The 13,873-nt window shown below is 36.8% G+C and overlaps 1 protein-coding gene across 2 annotated transcripts in view; it reads right to left on the bottom strand.

Annotated features, from left to right (window-relative positions):
* Window positions 1–12,542, bottom strand: part of LOC125681478 (uncharacterized) — a 15,826-nt gene extending 3,284 nt beyond the window's left edge. For both annotated transcript variants that reach the window (XM_048921606.2, XM_048921605.2), the window contains exons 1-8: window positions 10,431–12,542; window positions 9,459–9,560; window positions 9,093–9,230; window positions 8,727–8,822; window positions 8,484–8,630; window positions 7,917–8,012; window positions 1,433–1,581; window positions 1,240–1,338 (exon numbers count right to left, since the gene is read on the bottom strand). In XM_048921606.2, coding sequence (XP_048777563.2) covers window positions 1,240–1,338; window positions 1,433–1,581; window positions 7,917–8,012; window positions 8,484–8,630; window positions 8,727–8,822; window positions 9,093–9,230; window positions 9,459–9,560; window positions 10,431–10,682 — 1,079 coding nt within the window. In that variant the 5' untranslated portion in view covers window positions 10,683–12,542. The remainder of the gene's footprint in view (window positions 1–1,239; window positions 1,339–1,432; window positions 1,582–7,916; window positions 8,013–8,483; window positions 8,631–8,726; window positions 8,823–9,092; window positions 9,231–9,458; window positions 9,561–10,430) is intronic.
* Window positions 12,543–13,873: the final 1,331 nt, after the last annotated feature.

Genomic DNA, 13,873 nt, shown 5'->3' on the forward strand with positions numbered 1-13,873 from the left:
TATTATGTCAGGAAGCTTTCATGTAAATCTCAGCCTTTCTGGCTCAGTGGTTCTTGAGAAGAAGATTTTTAAAGATTTTCCCTATATATTTGTATGCAAAACTTTGATCCCCTAGTGTGGCCCCATCCAACCACCGGGGGCCATGATTTTTTCAAACTTGAATCTGCACTATGTCAGGACACTTTCATGTAAATTTCAGCTTTTCTGGCCTAGTAGTTCTAGAGAAGATTTTTAAATGACCCCACCCTATTTTTGCATTTTTGTGATTATCTCCCCTTTGAAAAGGACATTGCTCTTCATTAGAACAAACTTGAAAGCCCTTCACCCAAGGATGCTTTTGGCCAAGTTTGGTTGAAATTGGCCCAGTGGTTCTGGAGAAGAAGTCGAAAATGTAAAACGTTTACAGACGGACCGACAGACGACGGACAACAGGCGATCAGAAAAGCTCACTTGAGCTTTCAACTCAGGTGAGCTAAAAAGCGTGATAAAAAGAAATGTACGAATACTGAATGTAATAAATTCGAACACGCCGGGAAAATATGCAATCAGTCTGTAAGATTTTTACACAAGTGTCACAGATGTATAATAGCAAACAAAATCAAGAAACATAAGTAAGTTCCTGGATATGTATTAGTAGAAATTTCAAAATGACAAATCCTTGGTTATGTTTGTTTGCATGCTGTTTTAAAATCTCATTTCAGAATTTTCTCTCATAATTTTAGAGATATTACCCGCTGTCGGTGAAGTAGCACAAGTTTTGACCCATGCATGGAGTTTAATACTGTAGCAGTGAGGTTTCTTTATCACTATGTTTGTGGCGAGGGAACAGTTACTATTATGGTAAACAGAATCGAACCTGAAACTTCCAGGAAACAAACTAGTGCAGATATTCCTTATGTCGTTTTTCACTTCAATGTTTGTGTTTCTCATTGTTACGTTTAATATCTAATTTTTTCTACATAATTAGAGTAAACTTTCACATCATTAAACACTTTTGTTTAACATCTATTTCTTTTCTACGTAATTAAGAGTAAACTTTCACATCATTAAACATTTTCGTGATACATGTATTTACTTTAAAATCTTTCAGACTATGAACACATTTTCCCGGTACTTGCAATTTAATTTCACTCTAGCATTTTTATCATAATGGTTGTATGTAAAATATCACATTCGATACTTTTGACGCAATTGGCGAGCCGTAACATATTATCCTCTCTTTGTCATATCAGAATTTACCTTTTGCAGTTCCATAAAACGCATGGAAACCAGAGCACGACACCAAACTCCACAATTCTAAATCCAATGTCGTAAAAGTTCTGACTTAATATTGGCAAGCTGTAGAACACAAAAGGGACAAAATTTGTAATAAAAGTGACAAGTTTAATGGTTTCACTACACGTATTTGAAAATAATAGGGATTATAACTCACTGATTTTTCCAAATGTCTCCTTGCACGTCTGCGATTATGAATAACGCGGTGATCAGCTGTAATGACGCCTGCGCAATCAGACCCAAACGAGATGCATGTAGCTGCCAAGGATCCACGTTCCCTGATCTGCTATTGAATGCTCCATGTACCTGTTCAAATAATTAGATTAGGATTAAAAAGAACAAACACCCTCTCCCCAAAAACCCCATCAAGTTCTTGGATAAACATACTATATAGAGTTTATTCAACATAGCTAGACGAAACCCGATGTACATGACTATCTATCTGTTTTTACATAGCCGTGATGTTCTAGACAATAACCGTCACCACCCTCGTGACTGAATATAACATTTCCCAGGAAAAAAACCACCATTTTATTGATTAAAGTTAATATTCATGTAGAGGTTTGTTGACCTTATTACACTCCATAACGATTTTGTTTAGTATATACTGGCCATGCAACATTAACAAAGCTTCAAGAAAAGGGTTTAATCTCCATGTATTTACTTATATCGAAAGAAAGATCCAGGAAATGTATACAACTAATTGGCAACAAAATTGGAACCAGCAAGCTCTTTTTTTGGACCTCATGTTGAGATCGATTCAAGTTCTGTTGGTTGGAAGGTCTATCCTATTGCCCTCACATTGGGGGCCAAAGTTTGGACAAATTTGATTTCATGCTGTATAAGATACGGACATATCTTAAAGCTTCACATTTTGCCCTATACATGTACATGTATATATACATTTATACCCCAACATGCTTTTATTGTGGAAAAACCTCAAAAATAAGCTGTGGTTCATCTGACAATTAATCACGGCGCCACATTAAACAATAATGCGTCACATTGCTAATACAGTCAATTACGTTGAAGAAATCATCCATGGTTATTTTCTAACGTGTTGACCGACAAGTACGAGAAGTTTAAGAAAACAGGGTATTAAATAACATTCCAAAATAAGTGTTCAATGTATCTAACAGCTTAGTATCTCGTTTATGATGAGTTAATATCTCCTTATAGCGAGAAAATATTCCCTAAGTAATTTAATGATTCTTTCATCATCTCTTTAGACCCTTGGTAATTCAATATTATGCTTGTCTTTTGTCGACATTTTGAAGTGCCGTGTGATCATAAATGAAAAATTAGTCAACAAGTAGATGGACGATATATACGTCATGTTGTATTCATACATGATGAAGTCGACATAAATCGCTTTACACCTTTTAATTCACAAAGATTTCACTCCAGGAAGATTCACTACTTATAGAGGGTGCATTGTGTTCTATTTACCAACTGAAAAAACAAGTATTTTTATGGTAACTGTTTCTGGTCCTCCACATTCATGAGTTCATGTACATAGAACAGTTCTAGACACGGTTTTATATTTATACCCGCACTTTCTAAAGAAAGTTCGGGTATATTGCTGTTACCCAGATACGTCCGTCTGTCTGTCACACTTTCTCCTTCCTCAGACTACTCTTTTATTTTAAGCAGTAATCGATTGATCTTTTGGAATATGATTGGTAGTGTTCCGTAAATATGCAATAAGGTTTCAGAATTTTCAATTTTACCCTAAGGGTAAAAAAGCAGTTTCATTCTAAAAAAAAATAATTAAAAAACCCCAAAAATAATAAAGACTTGGATTCCCGGAACTCCTCATACATTTTACGTATTATGGAAGATGATTGATGATGCTCTGTAGATATGCAAGAAATTTCAATTTTCATTTCTACCCTGGGGCTCAAATACAGATCGAAAAACGACGCTTATAAAAACCAATAACCAAAAAAAAAATCAAAACCATCCCCTGGTTCCAGAACTCCTCTTGTATTTCACACAGTAGCCAAATAATCTTTTGCAAGATGATTGGTGGTTTCCTGTAGATGTGCAATTAGATTTCGGAATTTTCATTATCATCCTAAGGCCTAAATAGGGGTAGAAAACCGACATTTTATCAACAACAACAAACCTGGTTCCCAGAACTCCACTAACAGTTTACGCATGAGTCAAATCATCTTTTGATTAATTGTATATTGTTTAACGTCCCTCCCGAGAATTTTTTTACCCATATGGTGACGTCACCAAGATCAATGATACATGTGTCCTGTAGAGGTGCAATAAACTTTCAGAATTTTCATTTTCATCCTGGGGGCCAAAAGGGGTAAAAGAATTGACGAATTGTTTGGACCCCAAAAAACCAACTCCCTCGTTCCCAGAATTCCTCTTACATTTTACGCAGTAGCCAAATCATCTTTTGGAAGACGAATTAAAGATGTCCTATAAGTGTGCAAAAAGGTTTCAAAATTTTCATTTTCACTTTGGGGACCAATTACACAGTAGCGAAATCATCTTTTGGGAGGTTATTGGTGGTGTCCTTTAGATGTGCAATAAGTTTTCGAAATTTTCTTTTCAGCTTGTGGGGCAAATGAGGTGGAAAAACGACGAACAAAAACCTGGTTTTATAATGAGTTTAATATATATATATATATATATATATATATATATATATATATCATTATAAAATTACCCAAAACAGGAGATTTAAACGACTGTAACAACTGGCGAGGTATAACCTTACTATCAGTACCCAGCAAAATCCTGTTAAGAGCCATACTAAATAGAATAGATGATGCAGTAGATGATCTGCTAAGGAAAGAACAGGCAGGGTTTAGATCAGGCAGAGAATGTATTGACCACATTTTTACCATCCGTAACATCATAGAGCAAAGTATTGAGTGGCAAAATAAACTTATCCTCAACTTTATAGACTTCCGAAAAGCCTTCGATAGCATCAGAAGAGACTGCTTGTGGGCCATCCTAAAAGCATATGAATTACCATCAAAAATAGTTATCTTTTAAAATACAAGCTTTCTATAACAACTATGAATGCTGTGTACTACATAACGGTCAACAGTCAGATTGGTTCCCGGTGACATCTGGAGTAAGACAATGATGCATCATATCTCCTCTCCTATTCATCACTGCAATAGACTGGTGTATGAGAACAACACTAGGAAATGAGAATACAGACATTAGATGGACCATGAACTCCTTCTTAGAAGATTTGGCCTTTGCTGATGACATCTGCCTTCTGTCAAGTAATGTTAACAACATGCAGAACAAAACAACAAAATTATATTAAGTTGCTCAAAGTATAGGCCTGAACATTGATGAAAAGAAGACCAAAGTAATGACTGTAAACAGTAATACAGCTCAACCAGTCAATATAGGAAATAACATCATAAAAGGGGTTGAGGATTTCAAATATCTAGGTATCATGTTAAGTAACACCAATGGGACGGCGAAAGACATCAAAGCCAGAATAAGCAAGGCGAGAAACGCATTTTGCCAACTGCAATCCATATGGAGAAGTGGGTCGATCAGTATGAACATCAAACTGAAAATATAGAACAGGAGCGTGAAATCTGTGTTACTATATGGGGTTGAATGCTGGAGAATAATACAAACTAACATGAAAAACTCTCCTCATTCCATAACACCTGCCTACGAAAAATCTGTAAAATCTACTGACCCAAAAAGATATCGAATAAAGATCTATATCTTAAGACCAATCAATGCTGCATGGAGATGGAGATTAAAAGAAGAAGGTGGCGTTAGGTTGGGCATGTTCTACGAAAGGGTGAAGATATTACTAAGATTGCACTGAGATGGACACCTGATGGAAAGAGAAAAAGAGGACGCCCAAATGAGACATGGCGAAGGATGGTAGAACAGGAGATGAAAGATATAGGGAAGACCTGGGGGGAAATAGAAAAGAAAGCAAAACACAGGCAGTTGTTGCGTCAGCTGGTTGAGGCCTTATGTGCTGATAGGCACGAAGAGGATAAGTGAGTAGGTAAAAACCTGGTGCTCAGAGCATTGTGTCATGTTCAACAAGAATATATCGTGTTTTTAGTAGAGACCTTTTAAAAACAAAACTTTATTCTTTAAATAAGTTATGGATTAATTATATGAAATACTAACATAAGAGGGCAGGTTGCATTGAATTACCACCATATGCTTATTACCACGTCTACATGTATATATATGACGAGGAAGCCTCGACATCATTTTCGTGTACTACACAAGAACAATTTTAGTTTGTAGACAAACTTTATAGGCAAGTGGCCTACAGCATATTTTGGCACTATATTTACACCCAACCTGGGTATCTTGTTATAGCAAGTAGCTATTATAACGATATGCAAAGTCGTTATAATAACACACTCACCAGTTATCGCGAGATAACTATCTACCCAGGTAAGTACGAGGGCTGTTCGATATGTAATGTTTATTGTACCACAGTGTGATAACGCTTTGCACGATTTCGTGGATGATGGTACTTTTGTATAACTCTATTCAATACCTTTCCAACGGTATAAACACGAGTATTCAGCTCCACATAGTTTTAAACTTATAGTCTTTTCAATAGAGCCAGTTGTTGATCACTGTTGTAAAAATGGCTGGGAAACGGGTTGAGAATGTTGAAGAAATTAGAGCTTATATAAAAGTTCGTACAAAACTCGGTCATTCGGTAATGCAGATTTTTACTCAATTGGGGGGAATTTATGGGTCTGATAAAGTATCTTATGAGACAGTTCGTAGGTGTAGAAAGAAGTTTCTGACTGGCACAGAGTCCGTCAAAGATGCAGCAAAATCTGGCTGACTTGTGACAGTAACAGGCAAGACAAATGTCTCTAAAGTCAGGGAAATAATTGAAAGTGATGGCAGATACACGATTCGTGATATTGCCAAAGCTGTTGGCATATCGCTATCGCGGGTGCATTTCATTTTGAAGATTATTTTGAAAGTACGAAAGATTTCTGCCAGATGGATACCGCATATATTGAAAGATGACCAAAAACGGGTACGAGTACAAACTGCTAAGCAATTGCTCAAAATGTTTCCCAAATTCAATCAAAGACAATTTGCAAACATTGTTACTGGTGACGAAACATGGGTTCACTATTTCGAACCAGTAAGAAAAATTGGAAACAAAATATGGCTAACTAAACACGGTAGAAGGCCTGTAGTTGCCAAAAGAATCATAAGCACAAAGAAAGTTCTTTATTGCATATTCTTCTCATGTGATGGTATAGCCGTACAAATTCCGGTGCCGAAGGTCAAAAGTGTTACAGGTTGGTATTACCGAGATGTGATACTAAAAAAGCTCTCAAGAAATATGATCATAAACGACGCCCTGTGTCAAGATTTAGACATGTTCGTCTACTTCATGATAATGCTCCATCACATACATTTGAGCTTGTGAAGCAATTTTTGAAGTCGGAGAAGGTTACCGTCTTGCCACATCCACCATACTCTCCAGATCTAGCCCCATGCGACTTTTTCCTTTTTCTAAACCTTAAAAGTTCTTATCTGGTCGTCGTTACAAGTCCCGACAAGCCCTTGGCTCAGTCATCAGTCAGTGCCTCAGAGGTCTACCTAAATCAGTGTACCGTGACGCATTTCAGAAATGTATTCAGAGATTGAAATTATGTATTTCAAACCGCGGAGAATACTATGAAGGGATGTAATGTTCATTTCACTATTTGAGTCGAATGCTTTTGAGATATTGTACAATACACATTACATATCGAACAGCCCTCGTAACTTAAAAAAGCCGTTAAATATAGTGAAATATTAATTCGTTATAACGAGAGACTGAATGCTTATAACCAGATGCCTTCTGTCAAACAAAAGAATGAACTCGTCATTACAAGATAATATACATTTTTAAATTTCTTATTTGAGACTCTTTAGTTTTCGTATAATACGCAGCGATGTACAGACGACAAACATTCAATACGCCTGCGCAGTGTTGGGTAATACAAGCACAATAGATGTCAATAGATAAATGCTTAATGCTAAAGTACATCATTATGTATTTACAATTCCAGTCTTTTTGCTTTAGATATCTTTACTAACTGAAAGGTTAGTTATTTCCTAATGAATGTGAACAATGTGCGCATGAATCTTGATAAACATAGTACGACTCCGGCAGAACATGAAGGTATGAGCTACGACGCTATACGCCAGCATACTGCATGAAGCGTGTTATTTCTTAAACGATTAGGGTAGGAATATGCTGTTTTTGGCGCCACAGAATATTGAAAGTTTAATCTATCAGTCTTACATTTATAAATGTTGACAATAAGCGAGTGACAATAAATGAGGCATTTCTTCCCTATATAATAGTATTTTGTTCCCTCTATATACGTGTTTAATACGAAATCTTTCACTTTCAATACTTATTTCCCTTCCCACAAATACCAGTATTATTACAAGGGAATGAAATCATCTTTTGCAGGGTCAAAATAATGGGAACAAATTAAGCATTATCTCGTTAGTAGGAAACATAATCCTGGTATTTCTTGAGGTCCTCCTCGGGCTCTGTTAACTTGCGACCCTTTCTAGAAGCAATTTCGATCTAAACATTCCACCAATGTCTATTACGGAGTCAATGCCGTTGTCAGGGTACTGACCTTAAAGTAGACTTCCACGCCGTATCCGAGGAAGAACATGACTGCTACTATCATCAGACATGCAAAGCAGCAATTACAAACTTTGGTGATCAGCTTCTGAAGAAGATAATTGTGATAAGTGACTTGTAATGTAACAATCGAAATCGTATTTCACCTGCGTTGGCGAATTAATTCCTGATAGTTCTAATTCTTCTCTAATGAGTTCAGCTCTCTCCCTCTCACTCAATAATATTTATCTCATCATTGCTAGAGGTATAGTCTGAACTATATTGAATCAGATTGCAATAATAACTTAATCTAACATGAATGTTATTCGATATCAATTTTATTGTCATTTTCACATCCAACCAATTGCGCGCGCGATCTCTTTTCTCTTTCCTAATCTTTAAATCTATATTTTGTAATTTACGATTGATTACTCAAATATATTTGAATTTTTGAATTCAAACCCCATGAATTGCAACTAAGCGGGTTGTTAGGAAGACAATGGGGTGGACATGAGTGGTGCTTATCTCCCGCTCCTTTCTCCCTTTACACACTTTAAAATTTCAATCAGGTAAAACATACCACTGTGTCTGCATCGTCTATGACGTCAGTGGAGACGAGTTGGATGAACAGGAGAGCGTACATCAGAAAGTTGAAGATAAGGAACCCGATAATGGATTTACTCAAAAACCGTGGCTTGTCAAACTTAATGTCGCCAAGGTGAAACGCCTGAAAATAGTTTAGAAAGATGGAATTGTTCATTTGTCTCAAAGACCTTAGTCTATAGATACACTGCCAATGATATATTAGAAGTCGGGTGCTTACCTCTGCCCAAAAGCATATTATAAATGAAAATCCGGAGAGCATGACAGGATAGAAAGCACTGGAGAGATTGGAGGAGGCTATGTCTGATATACTCCACTGTCAAATAATAACAAGACATAAGGGTTATGATACTGGAAGATTTATGTGATAATCACAGTTATTTTAGCGGGGAATTTATCTATTCTCCCTGTTAGAAATGTACTTCTCTTATTTCCTTACAACATTTCTGCAAAAATATGTTGGTTGTAACATCTACATTTACAATCATTTGTGTTACAAATGTAACCTATACCGAGGACATGTATATGAAGGTTATTGAAATACAATAATCTACTATCCACTGGTGTACAAAATTCTTATCCATACCTTTGTAAAGAAGTAAATGCCCCTGATCGCTGTAGCAAAAAATGTCAGAAAGTAGAGAAGTTTCTGGGCATTAATACGCAGGATCTTCCTTATAGATTTATGTTTTTGCCTGGTATATTCATTATGGATACACAGCACCTGTACAACAAAGGGACATTATAAGGGGGGAAAATACACACATTCACAAAGTATTTTCTCATAAATGAATACATGTATAATAATTACGAATTTGTACAAAACGAAACTTTGAACAGGGTGTGGTTAAACAGTCAAAATTAAGGGAAATTAGAATAATTTTCCAGATATAAGTCTCATAGCTCATTAGAATTTTGTAAGAATTAGTACTTAGTAATCAATATTACTTACTAGCTGAATAATTGCAACAGCACTCAGGGCAACAAAAATACTTCCAAATGCCACAAAATAGCCCGTGTTCTTATTTTGACAGAACTCTCCTGCATACTGTACCTAAAACAAATATCGATTTAAAAAAAAACACATCCAAAATATATATTAAATTTCAGTATTAGATAATCTGCATGATAAGTTGAGGTCTATACATAAATTACACTGTCAATCACGCGTTGTCTGAAGATAACGAACCTCGGACAAACATGTGAGACCAGGGTCACGTTAAGTGAGCGGTCAGTTCCCCCGACACATTACATACATACAGTACATAAGAGTTATTTAGTAAAAGTAGGACATCGAATGTCTGGAGATATATATGCAAATTATGATTTAAAGATTAGAGCTCTTTGGTTTTAGTGAATGATCTGGAAACCTTTCCCCTTTTATTTGATATAACAAAAGGAGTCATCCTTAAAACATATGGGATCTTATTGTGAAGTTTTGGTATTGTAGCTGAAATAATATTTGAGATTTATCTGGAAACCATTTCTTATTCTTAGTAGTTTTGTTTAAAGGTCATCCTTCATACCTATAGAATCTCCGAATGAAGTTCAGCAACTGTTCAAGATATCATCTGAAAACCATTACTTACAATGTGTGACCAGATGACCTTACATTCAACATAAAAAACAATACGTGTCATCTCACAGTTATAAAGATTCCTCATCTAAAACTATCTGATATATTATATGGAAACATATATTCTCAAAATATGTGATCTGGTGACTTTGATCTCAAAAAGCATAATGGTTCATCCTTTGGTCACATAGACTTTTTCAAGTGAAGTTTGAATGCAAAAGTTCAAATAGTCTTCGATACAGGTGTATTTCAATCACCGAGATGAAATAGAGCATCGTCTTCGTTCAGATACACTTGACTGGGGCAAGACTACACGAACGAACCTTCTGATGTTTTGTATATCCTTACCATACAGACACATATTCCATTGTCACAGGTTCCGTGACCAGAACAGTTGTGTTGGCACCCCTCCCTGTCCGTCATATCCCTAAAGACCAAAGTCAACCACTCAAACCTCCCAGCAGTCGTTTGTAGAGCCCTATCAACAGTAGATGTTAACTCACGGTCCAATGGATTGCTTCCCACCTTCGAGGAGTGTACAGAATCACTACCGAAAGACGAAACTTTGCTTAAGAGTTGTTGATTGAAGGTAACTTCCATTATACTCTTAAGATCATGTTCTAATAATGTCGGTATTTGTTTACAGGTAGTCTGAAAATTGTGTTATCAGGAGTCACGTGGTCGTCTGCTTTCAGATAACAGCATATTAACATCGTCAACGTGTACTATAGCCTCATGTCTAATTTTAGATACTTATATAGTACATGTATATTAACAATGACTTTAATCTTACCCATCTTATGAATGATTTAATTCGAGGCGTTAATGAATGCTTAAGGAAGAAATTGTATTTTCTTGTCTACATAAATGGTATTAAAACTGTAGAAACCGCGGCGCGTCGGATAAGATCTGGCAGTAACTTTCAAATTACATACAATATCATATTTCTGTTTCTGACATAGTCTGCCATAGGAAATTGTTTATTGATTCAGGGATATGTTTTTTCTCTGACCCTCACCAATTGGACAGGAGAAAACATCGCAGTGTGATAACAACACAGACACATGTTGATAGTCCAAAGTCCACGTCTGTGTTGGACCATCTAATCGCTCCATGGCTTTAGTGCACCCGCAGTAGACAAAATAAGCACTTAAGGCCATCGCGTCTTTTTCATAGGATAGATAACTCGTAAATGATTATATAAATCTGTTTTTATTGGATTTATTTTTGTTTTTACTATTCGTTATCGGAAATCTTTTGGACATAGAAGATAGATAAAGTGTAATGTTGACGTCAATGTAAACAAAGATGAAGACGCGTACTAATAGCCAGTATAAAAATACGAGATTCAAGACGAGAAAAAAAAGCAAAACAACCAACGATTAACTAGATACTGAAAGCAATGGTCCTAATGTTAATGAAGTTAGAATTGTTAGCGAGGAACATCTATCCGTGGATCAGTCGCGATAGCCTAGTAGTTATGGTGTTAGCCTCGCAACCTGTCCGAGGTCCTAAGTTCAATTCTCGATCTCAGCGCCGCGTTTAACCGAGAACATTCAACATAGGTCGTGACTGTTCCTCCCGACATTAGGAGTGCGTTGGAGGTCGCCGTTCCCGTTGTTCTCGTGCTCCGTTCTTAGAGTCACGAACAACGAGAACATGTGCGCACGAACGTGTTCTTTGTTCTTCGACCACACTACCTACAGAGTTGGTGCGAGTTCTTGCACCTCGAACCCGTTCTCGGGTTGCGTACTTGGAGTTCGGGATCGACAGGAATTTGTACTCGTACGCAGAACGGCGATCTCGAACGCACTCCCAAAGTGAAAGTTTGGGGTCGGACATGGCCTTAAAAACGGAGGTCCTGTGTCACGACATGCGATGGCACGATAAAGAACTCCCACTACTACGACCGTAAGTGCCATGCATTCGTCAAAATTTGTTTTACTTTTCCCAAAGCTATATGAGTGAAAAGTTCTCTAATAGGATACAAAGAAACGTATATCCACTGTAAGTGATAAATATAATTACCACTGCAACAACGCCGTTTCCTTATTCCAAAGATATACTGAATTAACAGAGCATCATGTTTGTCACTAACATTTGATGAGCAGTATTCAGAGTTAGCAATCCCGTGGGGATCCGGGTTAGAATAGATCTTCAGTACCCCCTTGCTTGTCGTAAGAGGCGACTAAATGGGGCGGTCCTTCGGATGAGACCGCAAAAACCGAAGTCCCGTGTCACAGCAGGTGCGGCACGATAAAAACCCCTCCCTGCTCAATGGCTATAAGCGCCGAGCATCGGCCTAAATTTAGCACCCCTTCACCGGCAGTGGTGACGTCTCCATATGAGTGAAATATTATCGAGAGAGACTTTAAACAATATACAATCAATCAATCAGAGAAAGCAAAAGTCTGGCCCTTAATACAGCTTATTATGTTTCATAGAATATGGTAAAAAAAAAAAAAAATAATGTAAAATTCATGTCTTGAAACTTGCTTGTGATATAGAAAATCAGGATACGTCAGCAATCTTTTTCTGAGGCAATGAATGGCAATATTCGAGTTACAAATTGGAAAAATAAATATTTTCTATCTGTCATTATTTAAAAAATGAACATGACTCTACAAAATAAATCTTTTGCTGAGGATTAATGGGACAGAAGCATGAAAATCCTATTTGTGCCCTTGTTATTTTCACATACAATATTATACTTTATTTATGAATACCGCTTTTTTCTCAATTTTATTCTGTGATAGTGAATTACCACAATTTCTAATATATATGATGTTTTACCTTTATTTCATACACATTTTCAGCATTTTGTTTTGCTGTTTTCCGCCACACTCAACAATTTTTCAGTTGTCTGGTGGCGCCCAGTTTTTATTGGTGAAAGAGAGAACTCAGATACAATGTACCTGGGAGGAGACCACCGACCTTCCGAAAGTAAACTGGGAAACTTTCTCACTTACCGGCGCGAGCGGGATTCGAACCCACGCCAACCAGAGTTGGGAGTTCGTGTGATTTTGAGTGCGATGCTCTAACCACTCGGCCACGGAGGCCCTTTTTTCAGCATTGATTTCTCAGAATGTTTTCATCAGCAATGATTTCTCAGAATGTTTACATGGGATTCAATGTACACACCCAAACACTTGAATTTTAATTCAATCTGTTGATATTGGAAAAGAAAATATTTTGACAACTGGAGCAGATGGTCTACATCTCCTTTAACATAATTTGAAAGAGAGAGAGAGAGAAACGCGTTCAATGAATCTGAGATGAATCCATCCTTAATTCCATGCACATCAAATGCAAAAACCCTGAAAATTGAACGATCAATATCTGTTTGTAAAAATTAGTAGTTGGGTCCAAACTTAAACCGCCAAATGAGAATATGAATCAACGTTGAACTTAAGATCTTAGTTTTACAACATTCATCTATAAATGGTATCCTTTGGGAGGTTATTCCAGCATCTTCCGTGTCAAAACATTGTTTCTTTGTATGATACAATATAAAGCCGATTCTAATGCAGTGCTTTGTTTCTCTCATAGGTTTTTAGGCAATGTAGTTTTCGTGATAGCGGAACCACCAGGGATTAAGGTTAGGCGGTTTTGAACATGACTGCGATTGTCTTGAAAGCAGTTATATTCACATTTACATTTTTATCGTTGTGATGGTGGTTTTCATTAAGACGCTGCTATTGTATTTTTAAGGTATCTTCTGTTCAAATAAGCAAGCCTTTTCTTGCTTTCATTATCACGAACCACACCGGAAGGAAGTGGTGCATGGTTTG

This window comes from Ostrea edulis, chromosome 2 (assembly GCF_947568905.1).
Source record: "Ostrea edulis chromosome 2, xbOstEdul1.1, whole genome shotgun sequence".
Taxonomy (NCBI): Eukaryota; Metazoa; Mollusca; class Bivalvia; order Ostreida; family Ostreidae; genus Ostrea; species Ostrea edulis.